Source organism: Gorilla gorilla, chromosome 1 (genome assembly GCF_029281585.2).
Source record: "Gorilla gorilla gorilla isolate KB3781 chromosome 1, NHGRI_mGorGor1-v2.1_pri, whole genome shotgun sequence".
Taxonomy (NCBI): Eukaryota; Metazoa; Chordata; class Mammalia; order Primates; family Hominidae; genus Gorilla; species Gorilla gorilla.
The window spans coordinates 223871789-223894023 of record NC_073224.2 but is presented as its reverse complement, the minus strand read 5'-3'; the positions used below and the strand labels follow the sequence as shown (position 1 = coordinate 223894023).

General features: G+C 43.9%; 1 protein-coding gene across 2 annotated transcripts in view; it reads right to left on the bottom strand.

The window, feature by feature from the left end:
• FBXO42 (F-box protein 42) overlaps positions 1-22235 on the bottom strand; it is a 108392-nt gene that overhangs the window by 46964 nt on the left and 39193 nt on the right. For both annotated transcript variants that reach the window (XM_004024747.5, XM_055385611.1), the window contains 2 exons: positions 13179-13295; positions 2154-2288 (listed from right to left, as the gene is read on the bottom strand). In XM_004024747.5, coding sequence (XP_004024796.1) covers positions 2154-2288; positions 13179-13295 — 252 coding nt within the window. The remainder of the gene's footprint in view (positions 1-2153; positions 2289-13178; positions 13296-22235) is intronic.

Here is a 22235-nt window from a genome sequence, read left to right as displayed (position 1 = left end):
GGGAGAAATAAGCACAGTAGTTGGCAGAGGCTATGAAGGTCCCCAAACCAGAGCTCCATTTTAACAAGAAAGAGCACCGCCCATGCTAAATTATCAAAGGCATAAAGCTTGGTTACAAAATAAAGACAGTAATAGTATTTTGTGACTGAAACTATCAAAGCTCCTCTGAAATAAGACCTGTACAAAATCCCAAGCACGGTGGCAATAGGATGCTTAAGCTGAGAAGATCTTCTACATTTTAGAATCCATAACTCAGCTGAGACTGCAGTAAGCTGTGACTGTGCCACTGCACTCCAGCCTGGGTGACAAAGCAAGATCTTGTCTCAAAAAAACAATACAAAACAAAACAGAAGCTGTAACTCCAAATATTAATCAATTTGCACTAAGTGCAATATGGTATAAAGGGCTAGAAAAGGTTACTCTCCAAAGTACAAAATTCTCAGGGCCCTGAAATAGTTCTAGCTATCAAACTTTTTATACGATTACCATTTCTTTATTATTCTAATAGTTTTTGTGGGGTTTTTTTTTTTTAAGATGGAGACTTGCTCTGTTGCCCAGGATGGAGTGCAACCTCCACCTCCTGGGTTCATGAGATTCTCCGGCCTCAGCCTCCCAAGTAGGTGGGATTACAGGTACCCATCACCATGCCCAGCTAATTTTTGTATTTTTAGGAGAGACAGGGTTTCATCATGTTGGCCAGGCTGGTCTCGAACTCCTGACCTCAGGTGATCTGCCCGCCTTGGCCTCCCAAAGTGCTGGGATTACAGGCGTGAGCCAGTGGGCCTGGCCTGTAGGTTTGTTTTTGTTTTTGTTTTTTATGAATGGCACAAACGGCCTTTATTGGTTGTGACAGGAAGTGGAAGAGAAGGGGATGTAATAGCTCCTCCTCCTGGAGTGGCCATCTGCAGACTGGACCACCACCCTCCTACCCTCCAAATGCCAATAATTTTAATAAAGAACTTCATCTACACAAAGCCCAGCTCCACCCATGGTATCCACTCAGTAGGCTCCTCCTATATTTGCCTAATGTAGGCAGAAAGAACAGGAACTTAAGTTTTAGGGAAGCAAAATGCAGCTTCTTCTCATAAATAGGTTTAAGCCCCTGGCCTAGACATTCACAGTAGCGGTTATAGAAAGGGAAACATAAACTAGCCTTTTTAGCCCATTTAAAAATAGTCATTTAGTACTACTCCATATTTCTCCCAGAGAAGTGCAGTAACTTATTTATAGTTACATGGAGAATTGGTGACTATGCCAGGAAATGAAACTCATGTCCCCTCACTCTTAGTCCAGTGCCCTTTCTAATATACAATGATGCCTCCTATCTGGTAATCAAAGTAGTAAGGCAAGGCCTAAATAAATAAGGAACTTGCCCAATGGAAACCCAAATGTCCTTAGTCCTAAGACTGAGTCCTAATACTAAAAAGCCAAATGAGTGTTTTGGGAAAAGCTTGCCAACAAACCTAGCAGAATACTTTATACTCAGTGGACACTATTTCTCCCTCACACCAACCCCTCCAATCTATGCCTCCTCAAATTGCCCTGCCTCATGAGTGCAAAAACCATTGTTTTTATTTTTTCCCCCAGGAGAGGTTAGGTCAAAAATAAGGAAATAATCTAGTTTCTTTCTGCCAGATTTCTGGCATAGTGGGACTGGGCAGGAATGTACCTACTGTGGAATCTTCCCACACCCCTGGGTTGTTAAGAGTAACTAGCAGAGGCATGTCCCATACACTCCCCAAATATCTGAGCTGGCAACAACAACTCAGATATTCAGAGACCTTAGCCCTAGGACAATAGCTTCTGTCAGTCAACTACAGTTCTCACGACTCTGTGTTTCTGTTCTTACTTCAACCTCCTACCAAATGATGTATCACACCTGTATGAGTATACTTGAGAAAACCATGCAAATGAATTCACACAGCAGTACAGCAATTTTGGCAGGGCACCATTACTAATGATAAAGTATAATTTAACAAAAAACAAAGACTTACACAAGCATATTACTATTATCATTTACATGGCACATTAAACTTAAGGACCTGAGTCCCAGTAACCTATCCTTGAGACCAACACCAAAAAAGATCAGGTAGAGTTTCCATGCCAAGGGAGTCACCTGGTAAGGAGGCAAAGATCAGCATTTCATCTCTTACCTGAAGCCAAAGGTCGGATCCACTCTTTGCTGTTTAGGTCAAGTCTCCAGAGGTCATTGAAAGCAGCATTGCAGCTGCTCTGGGTACAGCCTCCAAACACATACATAGATTGATTAGCATCGTAATAGCATGCACCTAGAAAGAAAATACACAAATAACTGCTGTGAAAATTCTGAGGCCCTTCCAACATTTTAACCATAACATATATTTTTCAAAGCTTATTTCACACATTCAGCAATTTTGTTACCAAGTACCAAATTTCTATTACCAGCCTCTTGTCTCCAAGTGGATCAATTTATTACCCTTTAAAACAAGGTCCAGAGGAAAGCTATGAAAATTTTATTTCTGAGCACACTAAGCAAGTTGACAATGATGTAACAGTGTAAGTCCAGCAAGAACACATAATAATTCACATTAAAGGTGCTCAAATGAGGGAAATTTCAGCACAGCTACATAATTAATCTAAATCTGCATCATTATCCTCTAGAGCTAAGCAAAGATATGCCAACACATGTACTCTGTCCTCCCATTCCTTTCCTCCAATCCTCCTACTGTTTTTGTTTTCAAATTAAACCTGAAGCACAAATCAATAAATGAATCTTTTTTTTTTTCTTTCTTTCTTTTTTTGAGATGGAGTCTCCCTCTGTCAGCCAGGCTGGAGTGCAGTGGCAAGATCTCGGCTCACTGCAACATCTGCCTCCCAGGTGCAAGCGATTCTCCTGCCTCAGCCTCCCAAGTAGCTGGAATTACAGGTGTGCACCACCACACCCAGCTAATTTTTTTGTATTTTTAGTAGAGATGGAGTTTCACCATGTTGGCCAGGCTAATGTCGAACTCCTGACCTCAGGTGATCCACCCGCCTCGGCCTCTCAAAGTGCTGGTATTACAGGCATGAGCCACCATGCCCGGCCAATAAATGAATCTTTATATGACACACAATGAAATGATTTTAATCAATACTATGAAGTAACCACATATAAAGTCCAATGTGATTGAAGAAATACAGTTTTTATTAATTCCAAAGGCCAGTGGGGGAAACTCAATAGTAGTATGGTCTTGGACTAGTCCCAAAGCAACAGATTGAAAAAGCATGGAAATCATTAAGTCCCAATATGTATCCAAGAGCTACCAAGGCATGCTGGTTGGAGCCGACTAGAAAACAGAACGGTAACATTTAAAAAACACCAGGATCTCTAAAAAAAGCCTTCTTTGATTAGATGATTGTATACACATCACCAGGCATTCCTAAGAAAAAGAGGCAATGACTGTGAGAAGGACTGTTACCCAAAAACTACAAAGACCAAAGCCAGAGTCTAGAAAAGATGCATGAGTGCTAAGTTCTGCCCCTTGCGGTCTCTATCCTTTGGAAATGACGATCACATTCCTTACAGTCTTGCATTTGCCATCTTGGATTTCAGGAAGAGGCCCAAGCAAAGCTTTCCTTGCCATCCATTTCATGCACGCAGGAGGTAAAAATAAAATAAAATAAAATTAAATTAAATTAAAAAGACCTCTCAATGTTCATGTGAAACTACCGGTTCAGTGTTATATAAAAGGAAGGGGAAAGGAAAAAGAAATTCACAGATTCAGGCCAGGTGCAGTGGCTCATGCCTGTAATCCCAACACTTTGGGAGGCTGAGGCAGGCGGATCACGAGGTCAGGAGTTCGAGACCAGCCTGGCCAACATGGCAAAACCCTGTCTCTACTAAAAATAAAAAAAATTAGCCAGGCGTGGTGGCGCGTGCCTGTAATCCCAGCTACTCAGGAGGCTGAGGCAGGAGAATCGCTTGAACCCGGGAGGCGAAGGTTGCAGTGAGCCAAGATTGCATCACTGCACTCCAGCCTGGACGACAGAGAAAGACTCCATCTCAAAAAAAAAAACCAACAAGAAATTCACAGATTCATTGCCCTGTGCATGGCTTTAATGATCATCTAGCATATTTGTAGGTCTAATTCAGTTTAGCACACCAATATTTTTAAGGTCTCTTCTGAACTCTGGCACTAGTTACTCAAGTTCAGAAAAAGGGAAATGCTACTACTGTTGACTCATCCAATGCCATTACTATAATCACCTCTGTGATACACACTATACTAGCTCTGGGAATAAACTCCCCCCTCCCCCGCACCCCCTGCTTTTTGTTTTTTTTGAGACAGAGTCTTGCCATGTGGCCGAGGCTGGAGTCCAGTGCCACAATCTTGGCTCACTGCAACCTCCACCTGCCAGCTTCAAGCAATTCTTCTGCCTCAGTCTCCCGAGTAGGTGTAACTGGGATTACAAGCACACACCACCACACCCAGTTAATTTTTGTATTTTAGCGAAGATAGGGTTTCACCATGTTGGCCAAGCTGGTCTCGAATTCCTGACCTCAGGTGATCCACCCGCCTCAGCCTCCCGAAGTGTTGGGATTACAGGTGAGAGCCAATGCACCCAGCCCCCCACCTTCTTTTATTTTCCCTTAATTCAGCCCTCCTGTTAGACCCCTGGGACTCTCTACAGTAAGAAGGCCAAGTCAGAAAACTGAGCAAGTTAAGAGGTAATGAAAGCAGTGTGTTTAGTGCCTTAAACCCCATAATCTCAGTCAGTGGAAGGGTTAAATCCAAATTATCTGACCTCTGACACTGTGGAATAATGGAGCTGCAGGCTTTTAAAATTACCAAAGAAATTAGAGAAAACAGATCTGAAGAAATAAAATACCATCTAGCCATCAATAGGCTCACACCTACAAAATATTTATGGTATCCCCAGAACTCTACTAAGAAGTCAAGTCCAGGCTGGGCGTGGTGGCTCACGCCAGTAATCCCAGCACTTTGGGAGGCCGAGGCAGGCAGATCATGAAGTCAGCAGATCGAGACCATCCTGGCTAACACAGTGGAAACCCCATCTCTACTAAACATACAAAAAAAAAAAAATTAGCCGGGCGTGGTGGCAGGCGCCTGTAGTTCCAGTTACTCAGGAGGCTGAGGCAGGAGAATGGCATGAACCCAGGAGGCGGAGCTTGCAGTGAGCCAAGATCCCGCCACTGCACTCCAGCCTGGGCGACAGAGTGAGACTCCATCTCAAAAAAAAAAAAAAAAAAAAAAGTCAAGTCCAATGAATCCATGGCTCACATGTCAGATCTGTTAAGAACTACAAATAACAGGCTGGGCACAGTGGCTCATGCCTGTAATCCCAGCACTTTGGGAGGCTGAGGCGGGTGGATCACTTGAGGTCAGGAGTTCGAGTCCAGCCTGGCAAACATGGTGAAACGCCTCTCTACTAAAAATACAAAAATTGGTCTGGCATGGTGGCATGCACCTGTAATTCCCAGCTACTGGGGAGGCTGAGGCAGTAGAATCGCTCAAACCTGGGAGGTGGAGGGTGCAGTGAGCTGAGATTGCGCCACTGCACCCCAGCCTGGGTGATAGAGCAAGACTCTGTCTCAAAAAACAAAAACGAAAAAAATAAAGAACTACAAATAACAAAGGATCAAGTTAGAAGACATTAGACAAACAAAAGGACAATTACTGGAGCCACATTTTAATCTCCACGAAAGGAGCTCAACTCCAGATATCCTGGTCCTCTTAGACATATCTTGACCTAGTAATCCTAAAAAATGGGGCAATTTTGAAATGAGCCAACTGGTACCAGGTTGGGTCAGTAAAAGAACATTCTTCTCCTCTTGATATTCCAGACCTCCAGAAAAAGAAATTAGCAATGTCCTATGAGTTCTTTATTTATTTATTTTCTGAGATGGTGTCTCACTCTGTCACCCAGGCTGGAGTGCAGTGGCACGATCTTGGCTCACTGCAACCTCCGCCTCCTAGGTTCAAGTGATTCTCCTGCCTCAGCCTCCCAAGTAGCTGGGATTACAGGCGCCCACCACCACGCCCAGCTAGTTTTTGTATTTTTAGTAGATACGGGGTTCCACTATGTTGGCCAGGCTGGTCTCGAATTCCTGACCTCAGGTGATCCGCTCGCCTCGGCCTCCCAAAGTGCTGAGATTATAGGAGTGAGCCACCGCGCCCGGCCAATGTCCTATGACTTCTGAAACCTTAACTAGTGTCCATTATAACATTGCTTAATAAAACAAATCCATGATTTCATAACTAAAAGAGTCAAGGGTTTGTTACGTCTCCCAGTTCCTCACAGATAACTTCTTGGCAGCTGCTTCCTTAGTGTAGCAAAAGAACACAGTGCCTGTATTTTTCAAAAAGGTAACAAACATTTTTCCTTTTTAATTTTTTTTCCTCGAGACAGAGTCTTGCTCTGTCACCCAGGCTGGAGTGAAATGGCACAATCTTGGCTCACTGCAACCTCTGCCTCCTAGGTTCAAGCGATTCTCCTCCTCGGCCTCCCGAGTAGCTGGGATTACAGGCATGTGCCACCATGCCTGGCTAATTTTTTGTATTTTTAGTAGAGATGGGGTTTCACCATGTTGGCCAGGCTGGTCTCGATCTCCTGACCTCGTGATCTGCCCACCTTGGCCTCCCAAAGTGCTGGGATTACAGGCACGAGCCACCGCGCCCAGCCCACATTTTTCTTCTCTATTTGGACTGAAAACCCAGCCAACAGCGGGGCCCTGAGGTCCTTACCACATGTATTTTAATCCCATACTAAAATAGGGCAATTGGCATTTTCCTGCTTCTCTTGAGCAAACAAAGGTTTCTGGAAGAGGAAGGCACAGCCCAAAGTATGCAAAGCTAATGGCACTAAAATGGCAAGTTTCACACACTACTGTATTTTCAGTGACCAGCAGTCAATTATCAACAAAGTTGGGAGAGGAAGGGAGTCAATTTAGGCAGCTATATTTAGAACTCAGATATAATGGAATGAGAAAATAACTATCAATAATACACTTAATTATTATTATTATTATTATTTTGAGATGGAGTCTCACTCTGTCACCCAGGCTGGAGTGCAGTGGCACGATCTCGGCTCACTGCAACCTCCGCCTCCTGGGTTCAAGCAATTTTCCTGCCTCAGCCTCCTGAGTAGTTGGGACTACAGGCGAGCGCTACCATGCCCAGCTAATATTTGTATTTTTGGTAGAGACGGAGTTTCACCATGTTGGCCAGGATGGTCTCAATCTCTTGACCTCGTGATTCACCTGCCTTGGCCTCCCAAAGTGCTGGGATTACAGGCGTGAGCCACCACGCCCGGCCACGCTCAACTATTTTAAGCACCCTAGCCTCCTGAACTTTACTTATTGCCTATTTTTTATTTAAGACACCTATAGATTGATCTGAGAGGGGCAGGGGCAGGGAGGAAGACCCAACAAGTTCAAATGAACCTTTTAGGAAAAAGAATTTGAGCAACTCCCAGTGCTCCAGTAGTAATTTCCCTTTTCACAAGTTCTCCACCCAAATAGAAAATTTTCCTTTCAGAACATCTAGACCACTGGAATGTGCTATACAGTTACAGCTCACAGTACAGTATGAATACCGGGCTAACAAATAATACTGAGAATGTCTATTCCAACTGGTAAATCTCTTCAAGTTTTCTGAAATGGGCTTAGTTTACAACACATACTAATCATCCCTATTAAAATACAAGTCAAATAGTCACAATTTAATTACACACAGAGCAAGCAAACAATTCTTCACAGTTCTGAATACTTCTCCACTATTCTATAATCATCTCAAGTGCAAGATCTTCCAGCAGTTTCATCTTTTCCATGGTGTATGGAGCATTCAATAAATGCTCACTAAATGAATGATATGCTTTTGCATTTTCAGACGTCAAATTCTCTTTTGTTTCTTCACATGTCTCCAGGGAAAGATCCTGAGGCATTTATCCCATGCTTAAAGAGACTATGCTGTCATGTGTCTCACACCTACAAGCCAGAACATATTTGATAAGGTCTCTAATTACGTAACTATGAAGAAGCAAGGGCGGTTATCTAGTCTGGGTCTGCTGGCTCCTGCAGGAGCATGATGAGCATTGTGTATGGAACTACCTGACTATATGTGACGCCTACAACACTGAAACATTTTTCAATGCATGATGTTGGGGACTCAGGAGACCCCTACATCAATCTGAAAAGGACATTCTACATTAATTAAAGCTTGCATGATTAGCTATGCACACATTCACCAAAAAGCTAGAATTGGCCTTTTTTTTTTTTTTTTTTTTTTTTTTTTTTTTTTCTGAGACAGTGTTGTTCTGTCGCCCAGGCTGGAGTGCAGTGGCGTAATCTTGGCTCACTGCAACCTCCGCCTCCCAGGTTCAAGCGATTCTCCTGCCTCAGCCTCCCGAGTAGCTGGATTACAGGCGTGCGCCCACCACGCCCAGCTAATTTTTGTATGTTTAGTGGAGATAGGGTTTCACGATGTTGGCCAGGCTGGTCTCCAACTCCTGGCCTGAAGTGATCCACCTGCCTTGGCCTCCCAAAGTGTTGGGATTACAGGGGTGAGCCTCTGCACCTGGCCCTAGAATTGGCCTTTTTACTTCACCTGACTTTTTTGTCCCAGACTTTTCCATAGGAAAGATACTGTACTGTGCATACCTTTGTTGCACTTAAGTCCACAAAAATTATTAGGTATCAAAATATATTGATACCAAATTTATTAGATATCAACTATGAACAGGGTGTTGTGAAACACTACAAGAAGGCTGGGTGCCGTGGCTCACACCTGCAATCCCAGCACTTTGGGAGGCTGAGATGGGCAGATTTCTTGAGCCCAGGAGTTTGAGACCAGACTGGGCAATAGGGCGAAACCCCGTCTCTACTAAAACTACAAAAATTAGCTGCGCGTGGTGGCAGGCACCTGTAATCCCAGCTACTTGGGAGGCTGAGGCAAGAGAATAGCTTAAATCTGGGAGGCAGAGGCTGCAGTGAGCCGAGACCGTGCCACTGCACTCCAGCCTGGGTGCTTGGGTGACAGAGTGAGACCCCATCTCAAAAAAAAAACAAAAAACAAAAAAAAAGAAACGGTACAAGAATGTCTAAGACATGGAGCCTGTCTATCTTCAAGTAGACAACAATCTTGTGGGGGAGACTCATCATCATCCTACTTTTTTTACAGCTTAAAATATATACATATATTTTAATTTTAAATAGAGATGTTGCCCAAATTGGTCTCAAACACCTGGGCTCAAGTCATTCTCCTGCCTCGACCTTAAAACATATTTTTACAAGTGTTTTCTTAAATGCATTTCTCAGCAATCTATGGCACAAACAGAATTTGTCATATCCATTTTTCAGACAAAGAAACTGTGGGTCAGACAAGCCAAGAAACTTGCTTCCCACATCCAAAGGTCTTTCCCTTTTAGCATGCAGCCTCTCTCACACAGATAATAATGGCAAAAGACAGATGGTAATAAATAATGGAGGAAGGTATGAACAGTATATTAGGGAAGCAGAGAGGAAGAAAAGAGCTTAATATCTACGGCGAGGAATCTGAGAGAAGTTGGTAAAAAATGTGGCTTTTGATTTTATCTTTGAGATGACTTTTAGAGAACAGGACACTTTCAGTCCATTAAGAAGGGCAGGCCGGGTGCGGTAGCTCAACGCCTGTAATCTAGGCACTTAGCAAGACTGAGGTAGTGTATTAGTCCATTTTCACACTGCTATAAAGAACTATCCAAGACTGGGTAATTTATAAAGGAAAGAGGTTTAACTGACTCGCAGTTCCACATGGCTGGAGAGGCCTCAGGAAACTTACATTTATGGTAGAAGGCAAAGGAGAATCAAGCAACTTCTTACAAAGCAGCAGGAGAAAGAGCACAGGGGAAACTGCCACCTTTTTTTTTTTTTTAAAACGGAGTCTCGCTCCGTTGCCCAGGCTGTAGTGCTGTGGTGCAACCCAATCTCAGCTCACTGCAACCTGCATCACAGGGGTTCAAGCAACTCTCCTGCCTCAGCCTCCCAAGTAGCTGGGACTATAGGCACCCGCCACCAGGCCCAGCTAATTTTTGTATTTTTAGTAGAGACGGGGTTTCACCATGTTGTCCAGGCTGGTTTCGAACTCCTGACCTCAAGTGATCCGCCCGCCTCAGCCTCCCAAAGTGCTGGGATTACAGGCGTAAGCCACTGCGGCCAGCCGAAACCGCCACTTTTAAACCATCAGATCTCATGAAAATTCTTTCACTATAACAAGAACAGCATGGAGGAAACCGCCCCCATGATCCAGTCTCCTCCCACTAGGTCACTCCCTTGACACATGGGGATTACCACTGGAGGAGATGAGATTTGGGTGGGGACACAGAGCCAAACCATATCTGGCGGGCACACTGCTTGAGCTCAGGGGTTCAAGACCAGTCTGGACAACATGGCAAAATACCATTAAAAATTTCAAAAACTAATTAAAAAAAGAAAAAAAGGGAAGGGCAAATAGGGAAGTTTAAGACATAACAAGGAGGTTCATGTGACTGAAGTCTGGCTACCTAAGGATGCAGCAGTGAGTCAGGCTGAAAAGGCAAGCCAGGTCCTTGAAAGGCAGGCAGAATGAAAACTCCTACATGCAGCACACTAACGCTGAAGCTTGCTGGTGGAAGAATGCAAGGCTAGTTGCATGTTTCAGACTTGCAGTATTTCCCAACAGGAGCTCTTGTCATTTGGGGCAGGATGATTTTTTTATCTGTAGTACTGTCCTATGCACTGCACGATGCTGCACATCCCTGCCCCTTGCCTACTTCATGTTTATACTGCTTTTCAGTGAAGACAGTAAGCAATGACTTTACAGATTTCTTACAGATTTCCGAATGTCAGAGGAGGAGGAGATACTGTCCCCAGTTTTAGAGGTGGTTATTAACGGTCTTTAGTCCAGGTTCACATGAAAAGAGAAGAAAGGCAAGAAGATAATTTTTTTTTTTCTTTTGAGACAGAGTTTCGCTCTTGTTGCCTAGGCTGGAGTACAGTGGCACGATCTTGACTCACTGCAACCTCCGCCTCCCGGGTTCAAGTGATTCTCCTGCCTCAGCCTCCTGAGTAGCTGGGATTACAGGTGCCTGCCACCATACCTGGCTAATTGTTTATATTTTTATTTTATTTATTTTTGAGACGGAGTCTCACTCTGTCGCCAAGGCTAGAGTGCAGTGGCGTGATCTCAGCTCACTGCCAGCTCCACCCCCTGGATTCACACCATTCTCCTGCCTCAGCCTCCCCAGTAGCTGGGACTACAGGCGCCCGCCACCACGCCCGGGTAATTTTTTGTATTTTTTTTTTTTTTAAGAGACGGGGTTTCACCGTGTTAGCCAAGATGGAATTGTTTATATTTTTAGCAGAGACGGGGTTGCACCATGTTGGCCATGCTGTTCTCAAACTCCTGACCTCAGGTGATCCGCCCGCCTTGGCCTCCCAAAGTGCTGGGACTAGAGGCGTGAGCCACAGCGCCCAGCCAAATTTGTTTTTTGTTTTTTGTTTTTTTTTTTCCTGAGATGGAGTTTCACTCTTGTTGCCCAGGCTGGAGTGCAATGGTGCAATCTCGGCTCACTGCAACCTCCGCCTCCCAGGTTCAAGCAGTTCTCCTGTCTCAGACTCCCAAATAGCTGGGATTACAGGCACGTGCCACCACGGCTGGTTAATTTTTTTTTCTATTTTTAGTGGACAGGGTTTCACCATGTTGGCCAGGCTGGTCTCAAACTCCTGACCTCAGGTGATCTGCCAACTTCAGCCTCCCAAAGTGCTGGGATTACAAGCGTGAGCCACTGAACCCAGCCCAAATTTGAATTTTATAATCAATACTTGTCACATTCAAAATTTTTGTAGGAGTCCATTTAAATTTTGTGTTTGCTGAACATGTATTATGTTAAATAGCCATTATATGACCTAGTACTAAAATCTGACTACTCCCTAAGCAAGATCTTAGAAATACCCTCATGTACAGCTTTCCTTTGTTTTCCTCTTAGATAATGTCAGATGTTTAAAATGCTAAGCATAACACCTTGACCACTTTGGAGTAGAGAAAAATCCAATGAAAAAGCAGAGGGCTGGGCACGGTGGCTCACACCTGTAATCCCAGCACTTTGGGAGGCCGAGGTGGGTGGATCACCTGAGGTCAGGAGTTCGAGACCAGCCTGGCCAACATGGCGAAACCCTATCTCTACTAAAAATACAAAAATTAGCCAGGTGTGGTGGCACACACCAGTAGTCCCAGCTACTCAGGAGGCTGAGGGAGGAGAATCATTTGAACCCAAGAGGTGGAGGTTGCGGTGAGCCAAGATTGCACCACTGCAATCCACCCTGGGCAACAGAGACTCTGTCTCAAAAAAAAAGAAAAAGCAGAATATAAAATTCTTAACAAACTGCCTACAATATATTTAGGCTGACACTTTTCCCTAATTCTGGTTATAAAATTAATATAAACTCTCATTTTACATTCTCTTCATTAAAAAGTCAGATAACAGCCAGGCACAGTGGCTCACACTTGTAATCCCAACATTTTGGGAGGCCAAGGTGGGAGGATCGCTTGAGCCCAGGAGTTGAAGACAAGCCTGGGCAATACAGTGAGACCCCATCTCTACAAATAATTTTTTAAAAATTAGCCAGGCGTGGTGGCATGCACCTGTGGGCCCAGTTACTCGGGAGGCTGAGGCAGAAGGACTGCCTGAGCCGAGGAGATCGAGGCTGCAGTGACCCATGATCACACCACCATATCACAGCCTGGGTGACAGAGTGAGACTCCGTTTCAAAATAAATAAATAAATAATTAAAAGTCGGATAAAATACATGCCTTGGCTGGGTATGGTGGCTCACGTTATGTAATCCCAGCACTCTGGGAGGCCAAGGCAGGTCTATTGCTTGAGCTCAGGTCAAGACTAGACTGGGCAACATGGTGAAACCCCATCTCTACAAAAAATACAAAAATTAACCAGGTGTGATGGGGCACGCCTGTAGTCCTCATACTCAGGAGGCTGAGGTGGGAGGATCACCTGAGCCTGGGGAGGTGGAGGCTGTAGTAAGCTGTGATTATGCCACTGCACTCCAGCTTGGGTGATAGAGTGAGACCTTGTCTCAAAAACAAACAAAAAAACATGCCTCCAAACAAGTTTCTGGAAATATGACCACAGGCAGGGTGGAATCTGCTTTCACAGTAAATACTTACTGTGCGAGAAGCGCTGAGTGATTGGGGTTCCAGGATAAGGATAGGTACGGCTCTCCCACTGAATGTTTCCTTCCTGGACAGCCTTCATGAAACCATGATAACACTGATGGGCTACACCTAAGACAGAAAGAGCAAACCCTTCAGTCCAGACACTTAACTTATCCATCAAATTATTAAAACTGTGTCTATTACCTGTTTTTATCATTTTTATACGACAAGTTTCTTTTTTTTTTTCTTTTTTGAGATGGAGTCTCACTCTGTCGCCCAGGCTGGAGTGCAGTGGCACAATCTCGGCCACTGCAACCTCCGCCTCCTGGGTTCAAGTGATTCTCCTGCTTCAGCCTCCCGAGTAGCTGGGATTACAGGTACCTGCCACCATGCCCAGCTAATTTTATTTTTAGTAGAGATGCGGTTTCACCATCTTGGCCAGGCTGGTCTTGAACTCCTGACCTCGTGATCCACCTGCCTCGGCCTTCCAAAGTGCTGAGATTACAGGCATGAGCCACCGTGCCCAGCCTATAAGACAAGTTTCTTTGAGGAATTCCAAATTTATCTGATTTTCATTCAAAGAAAGGAAATACAATTTTAAAACTGAAAGGCAATCCTTTCATTTTATCAAAGTTCATGGAGGTTAAGTGACATTAAAAATTACAAAATTAGTTCACACTGTAACTCTAGTCCCTTTTATGTTATCTCATAAGGCAACATATCAAGATCATTGATATTATTTACTCCAAAGCAAAGGTGTTGGGGGATAATTTAGCCTTATGAAAGAGTATGATAAAACAATGTCTAGAACATAACAGGTGTTCAGTAAATATCTATAGTTGGAAACTATAATATAGCATTCTCTGTCTTAAATATGGAGATAATAATTAGTTTACAATTGATTATGTTTTGTTTATTTATTTTTTTCTTTAGACAGGGTCTCGCTCTGCTACCCAGGCTGCAGTGGCATGCATGACTTTAGCTCACTGCAATCTCTGCCTCCCAGGCTCAAGCAATACTCCTACCTCTGCCTCCTGGGTAGCAGGCACTACAGGCAAACACCACCATGCCTGGCTAAAATGGATTATGAAATACATAACTCAGGAAAGTTTGTTTTCTTTTTTTTTCTTTTTGAGACAGAGTCTCGCTCTGTTGCCTAGGCTGGAGTGTAGTGGCTCACTGCAACCTCTGCCTCCCAGGTTCAAGTGATTCTCCTGCCTCAGCCTCCTCAGTAGCTGGGATTACAGACATGCATCACCACGCCCAGCTAATTTTTGTATTTTTAGTAGAGACAGGGTTTCACCATGGTGGCCAGGCTGGTCTCGAACTCCCCACCTCAGGTGATCCACCCGCCTAAGCCTCCCAAAGTGTTGGGACTACAGGTATGAGCTACCATGCCCAACCAGGAAAAGTTTTCTAAAAGATGAGAGGCCAGGCGCAGTGGCTCACACCTGGAATCCCAGTGCTTTAGGAAGCCAAGGCAGAAGGATAGCTTGAAGCCAGGAGTTTGAGACCAGCCCCGGCAACATAACAAGACCCTGTTTCTCTGCAAAAAATTTAAAAATTAGCCAGGCATGGTGGTCTGCACTTGTAGTCCTAGCTACTTGGGAGGCAGAGGAGGGAGGATCACTTGTGCCCAGGAGTTCAAGGCAGCAGTGATCATGCCTATGATCATGCCATGCCACTGCACTCCAGCCTGGGCAAGACAGTGAGACCCTGTCTCTTAAAAAACAAGCAAAAAAAAAAAAAAAAAAAAAAGACGAACATATCACAATGGAGAGGAATTGATTATGGAATCATAACCTGTCTTGGTCCTAGAGCTAATAAGCAAGGTTGCAGGATACAAGGTTAGCATACAACAACCAACAAGTAGAATTTGAAATTAAAACACATAATTTGAAATTAAAACACATATACATTCGCACCAAAAAATGAAATACTTAGATATAACAAAATGCATACAAAATCTATATGAGGAAACCCATAAAACTATGATGAAAGAAATCAAAGAACTAAATAAAGAGATAGTCCATGTTCATGGATAGGATAAGAAGACTCAATATTGTCAAGATGTCAGTTCTTCCCAACTTGATCTACAGATTCAATACAATCCTAGTCAAAACCCCAGCAAATTATTTTGTGAATATCGACAAACTGTTTCTACAGTTTATGTGGAGAAGCACAAGACCCAGAATAGCCAAGAAAACATGGAAGGAGAAGAACAAAGTCAGAAGACTGATACCACCTGACTTCAAGACTTACTATAAAAGCTACAGTAATCAAGACAGTGTGGTATTTACAAATAATAGACAAATAAATCAATGGAACAGAATAGAGAGCCAAGAAACAGACCCATACAAATACAGTCCATTCATTTTTTTAAATAGAGGTGGGGTCTCACTATATTGTCCAGACTGGTCTCAAACTCCTGAGCTCAAGTGTTCCTCCCATCTCAGCCTCTCAAAGTGTTGGAATTACAGGTGTGAGCCACTGTGTCCAGCCTTTACTGATCTTTGACAAAGAAGCAAAAGTAATGCAATGCAGAAAAGACAGCCTTTTGCCAGGCTCAGTGGTGTATGCCTGTGGTCCTAGCTACATGAGAAGCAAGGCAGGAGGATCGCTTGAGCCCAGGAGTTCGAGGCTGTAGTGCACAATGATCCCACTTGTGAACAGCCATTGAATTTCAGCCTGGGAAACACAGTGAGACCCCATCTCTCTCTCTCTTTTTTTTTTTTTTTTTTTCTTGAGACTGGGTCTCACTCTGTCACCTAGGATGGAGTGCAGTGGCACGATCCCCGTTCACCACAATCTCTGCCTCCTGAGCACAAGGGATCCTTCCACCTCAGCCTCCAAGTAGCTGGGACTACAGGCACACACCACTGCACTCAGCTAATTTCTGTTTTTTTGTTTGTTTGTTTGTTTGTTTGTTTGTTTCATAGAGATGGGGGTTGACCATGTTCTCAGGCTGGGAGACCCATCTCTGTTTTTTTTTTTTTGAGAAGGAGTCTCACTCTGTTGCCCAGGCTGGAGTGCAGTGGCGCAATGTCTCTGACTGCAACCTCCACCTCCCAGGTTCAAATGATTCCCCTGCCTCAGGTTCCCAAGTAGCTGAGATTACAGGCATGTGCCACCATGCCTAGCTAATTCTGCATTTTTAGTAGAGACGGGGTTTCACCATGTTGGCCAGGCTGGTCTCAAACTCCTGATCTCAAGTGATCCACCCACCTCGGCCTCCCAAAATGCTGGGATTAAAGGCATGAGCCACCATGCCTGGCCGGGAGACCCCAACTCTTTTTTTTTTTTTTTTTTTTTTTTTTGAGACGGAGTGTCACTCTGTCACGTAGGCTGGAGTGCTGTGGCGCGATCTTGGCTTACTGCAACCTCCAACTCCCAGATTCAAGCGATTCTCCTGCCTCAGCCTTCCAAGTAGCTGGGATTACAGGCACGCACCACCATACCCAGCTAATTTTTTTGTTGTTGTTGTATTTTTAGTAGAGATGGGGTTTCACCACGTTGGCCAGGATGGTCTCAATCTCTTGACCTCGTGATCCACCCACCTTGGCCTCCCAAAGTGCTGGGATTATAGGCGTGAGCCACCGCGCCTGGCCAACCCCATCTCTTAAAGAAAAAAACCTTTTCCAAAAATGATGCTGAAATAAATTAAAATCTACATGCAAGAAAATGAATCTAGACATCTTTCATGAAAATGAACTAAAAATGAATCACGATCCTAAATGTGAAACATAAAACTCCTCCAAGATAACAGGAGAAAATCTAGATAACCTTGACTTTCAGGATGACTTTTTATACACAATACCAAAGGCATGATCCATGAAAGAAAGAATAGCCAGGCATGGTAGCTCACGCCTGTAATCCCAACACTTTGGGAGGCCAAGGTGGGAGGACAACTTGAGCCCAGGAGTTCAAGACCAGCCTGGGCAACACAGGGAGACCCTGTCTCGACAAAGTATTTTTTAAAACATTAGCCGGGTGTGGCCAGGTGCAGTGGCTCACACCTGTAATCCGAGCATTTTGGGAGGCCGAGGTGGGTGATCACTTGAAGTCAGGAGTTTGAGACCAGCCTGGTCAACATGGTAAAACCTACTCTACTAAAAAAGGTTTTGTCCCTACTAAAAACAAAAATTGGCCGGGCACAGTGGCTCACGCCTGTAATCCCAGCACTTTGGGAGGCCAAGGCAGGCAGATCACAAGGTCAGGAGATCGAGACCATCCTGGCTAACACGGTGAAACCCCGTCTCTACTAAAAATAGAAAAAATTAGCCGGGTGTGCTGATGGATGCCTGTAGTCCCAGCTACTCGGGAGGCTGAGGCAGGAGAATGGCGTGAACCCGGGAGAGGAGCTTGCAGTGAGCTGAGATCACACCACTGCACTCCAGCCTGGGCAACAGAGCAAGACTCCATCTCAAAAAAAAAAAAAAAATTAGCCGGGCGTAGCAGCATGCACCTGTAATCCCAGCTACTTGGGAGGTGGAAGCAGGAGAATTCCTTGAACCCAGGAGGTGGAGGTTGCAATGAGCTGAGACTGCGCCACTGAACTCCAGCCTGGGTGATGGAGTGAGGTTCCATCTGAAAAAAAAAAAAGAAAAAAAAATTAGCTGGGTATGGTGGCATGTGCTTGTAGTGCAAGCTATTTGGGAAGCTGAATTTGGAGGACTGCTTGAGCCTGGGAGGTTGAGGCTTCAGTGAGCCCTGATCACGCCACTAGACTCCAGCGTGGGTGACAAAGCAAGACCTTATCCCCTCCCCAAAATAACTGATAAGCCAGAATTCATTAAAACTAAAAGTTTCTGCTCTGTGAAAAATACTGTCAAGGGAATGAGAAGATAAGCCACAGACTGAGAGAAAGTATTTGCAAAAGACATATCTGATAAAAGACAGTTATATAGAATATCCAAAGAACTCTTAAAACTCAACAATATTAGGGCCAGGCATGGTGGCTCACGTCTGTAATCCTAGCACTTTGGGCAGGTGCTCAAATAAATTAAATATTATTTATTTATTTATTTGGTGGATCACTTGACATCAGGAGTTCAAGACCAGCCTGGCCAACACAGTGAAACCCTGTCTCTGCTAAAAATACAAAAATTGCCAGGAAATCGCTTGAACCCAGAAGGTGGAGGTTGCAATGAGCCAATATTGTGCCACTGCACTCCAGCCTGGGCAACAGAGCAGGACTCCATCTCAAAACAAACAAACAAACAAAAAACCTCAACATTAATAAACAAACAACCCAATTAAAAAATGGGTCAAGGCCGGGCGCGGTGGCTCACGCCTGTAATTCCAACACTTTGGGAGGCCAAGGCGGGCGAATCACGAGGTCAGGAGATCGAGACCATCCTGGCTAACAAGGTGAAACCCCATCTCTACTAAAAATACAAAAAATTAGTCGGGCATGGTGGCGGGCGCCTGTAGTCCCAGCTACTTGGGAGGCTGAGGCAGAAGAATGGCACGAACCCAGGAGGTGGAGCTTGCAATAAGCCGAGATCACGCCCCTGCACTCCAGCCTGGGCGACAGAGTGAGACTCCGTCTCAAAAAAAAAAAAAGGGGGTCAAAGGCCTGGCATGGTGGCTCATAATCCCAGGACTTTAGCAGGCCCAGGTGGTAAGATTGCTTGAGCCCAAGAGTTCAGGACCAGCCTGAGCAACACAGTGAGACCCCATCTCTACAAAAATAAATAAATAAATACAAAAATTAGCTGGGTGTGGTGGTACACACCTGTAGTCCCAGCTACTTGGGAGGCTGAGGTGAGAGGATTGCTCGAGTCCAGGAAGTCGAGGCCACAATGAGCTATGACCATGCCACTGTGCTCCAACATGGGTGACAGAGCAAGATCTTGTCTCAAAAAAATAAATAAATAAATAAATTTTATATATACATATATATATATGTATATATAAAATAAAAAATGGGTCAAAGACCTGAAACAGACACTTCACCGAAGAAGGTATGTGGATAACACATAAGCGCATGAAAATATGCTCCATATCATTTGTCATCAGGGAAATGCAAATTAAAATGAGATACCACTACACATCTATGAGAATGATGAAAATTCCAACTACTACTACAAATGCTGGTGAGAATGTGGAGCAAAAGGAACTCTCATTCACTGCTAGTGGGAGTACAAAATGGTTCAGCCACTTAAAACAGTTTGGCAGTTCCTTACAAAACTAACAATGCTCTTACCATATGATCCAGCAATTGTGCATCTTGGTATTTATTTACCCAAAGGAGCTGAAAACTTATGTCCACAGAAACACCTGCACATGGATGCTTACACCAGCTTTATTAATAATTGTAAAATCTTGGAAGCAACTAAGATGCCCTTTCAGTAAGTGAATGGGTAAACAAACTGTGGTGCATCTAGACAATGAAATATTACTCAGCACTAACAAAAAAAAGAGCTAAGAAATCATGAAAAGAAATGGAGGAAGCCGGGCACGGTGGCTCACACCTGTAATCCCAGCATTTTTGGAAGCTGAGGCAGGAAAATCATTTGAGCTTAGGAGTTTCACACCAGTCTAGGTAACAGCAAGATCCTGTCTCTATAAACATTTTTTTTAAAAAATTACACAGGCATGGTGGTGCACACCTGAAGTCCCAACAATTCTGGTGGCTAAGGAGGGAAGATGACTCGAGCCCGGGAGACGGAGGTTGCAGTGAGCCAAAATCGCACCAATGCACTCCAGCCTGGGCAACAGAGCATGACCCTGTCTCAAAAAATAAGGAGGAAACTTAAATGCAAATATTACTAAGTGAAAGAAACCAATCGGAAAAGGCTGTATACTGTATGATTCCAACTATACGACCGTCTAGAAAAGGCAAAACTATGGAGACAGCAAAAAAATCAGTGATTGCCAGTGGTTGGTGGAAGGAAAGGATAAACAGGGAGAGTATACAGGATTTTTAGGGCAGTGAAGCTATTATATTATAACAGTGGATATGTGCCATTATACATTCATCCAAACCCACAGAATGCACGACACCAAGCATGAACATTAATGTAAACTATGGAATTTGGGATAATAACAATGTTTCAGTATAGGTTCAACAATTGTAACACATGTACCACTCTGGTGGGGGATGTTGATAATGGGAGAGGCTATACATGTGTCAGGATAGCGGATATATGAGAAATCGGTTTTGTTTTGCTTTTTTTTTTTTTGAGACGGAATCTCGCTCTGTCATCCAGACTCGAGTGCAGTGGCTCGATCTTGGCACACTGCAACCTCCGCCTCCCAGGTTTGAACGTTTCTCCTGCCTCAGCCTCCCGAGTAGCTAGGACTACAGGCACCCACCACCATGCCTCGCTAATTTTTGTATTTTTAGTAGAGATGAGGTTTCACCATGTTGACCAGGCTGGTCTTGCACTCCTGATCTCAGGCGATCCGCCCACGTTGGCCTCCCAAAGTGCTGGGATTACAGGCGTGTTCCACTGTGTCTGCTCAGAGGAATTTGTTTCTCCTGCTCAATTTTGCTGTGAACCTAAAAGTGCTCTTTAAAAAAAAGTCTACTAAAATTAAAAACAAACAAACAAAACTATCTTGTCAGTGACTTCTGCCAGAAAGATCGAACTAAGATTGTGAGTACTAGGGTAGGGTTCTTCTCTAAATAAAAATAAAAAAAGAAAGAAAGAAAAGAAGAAAGAGAGAGAGAAAGAAAGAAAGACAGAGAGAGAAAGAAAGAAAGAGAAAAGAAAGAAAACAAAGAAAGAAGGAAAGAAAGAAAGAAAGAAAGAAAAAAAGAAAGAAAGAAAGAAAAGAAAGAAAACCAAAATAAGACTGCCAAAGAAAACCTAAGGATAAATTCATATATTTGATTAAATCACAGTCCCTTTACCTGTGGTTTTCCTCCCTTTATTTGAGAAGTGAAACCATGTATTTCCACACTGCAGGGAGCCAATCTCTCCTGAAGAGCCCATCAACTCAGAACATAGAAGCAGGCTGTGTGTGCCAGTATTAGCAGTTATAATCAAATGAGCACAGGGCCAACAGAGCAGTTTCAATACAGCTGGTTCTTAGCCCTCTAGGTGGACTTTGGGAGTTGACAAGGACTCCCCTCCCCATGAGAACCACCTTGATGCAAGGAAAACATTTTAAAACTGATTGATTTTGATCTAAAGATTGTTCTCTGTTACCTCTCTGGCTGCCTTGTTCCCCCAGGAAAGAACACATTGAGACAACCCTCGCTTGATAAAAAATGACTCCACTTGATTGATCATCTTCAAACAAAAAATGGGCCCTTTCCACTCAAGATGCAATGAAGCCACTAACTGCTTTCTGCTAATTAAAAATACAGCATGTCTAGCACCTAAACATTTAGCAAAAAGTTGAAATCTTGATTAGGAAAAGGATGAAAAAAAGGACCAGAGTCTTGCTCTGTCACCCAGGCTGGAGTCCAGTGGCGTGATCTTGGCTCACTGCAACCTCTGTCTCCTGGGTTCAAGCAATTCTCTTGCCTCAGCCTCCCGAGTAGCTGGGATTAGGTGTCCACCACCACACCTGGCTTATTTTTGTATTTTTAGTAGAGACAGGGTTTCACCATGTTGGCCAGGCTGGTCTCGAACTTGACCTCAGGTGATCCATCTGCCTTGGCCTCGCAAAGTGCTGGGATTACTGGCGTGAACCACTGCACCCAGCCCAGAAACATATTTTAAAAAGTAAAAGATGTATATAGGGTCTTTGCTGTTTAGACATAAAATCAAGTGACAAAAGTTTTCAAGAAAGCACAGTTGCTAAAAGTAGCTACTCAGAGACAATCTGTAGCCTTAATAAAAGCATGGACTTTAAAGTCAGATCGCCTGAACGTGAATCTTTAATCCTGCATTTACTATCCGTGTAAATAAGTTAACTGTGCTTCACTCAGTTCTGTCATCTATAAAATGCAGGATCTTCTAGTCAGTTTGCTGTGAGAATGTAAAGCAGTTACAATAGTGCTTGACATGTGATAAAAGCTATGTTCACATTGGCTATTACTATTATCCCATATCCATTTCTATTTTGCCCATTCAAGAACAATACAATTAATCCATTTGGGAGGCTGAGGCG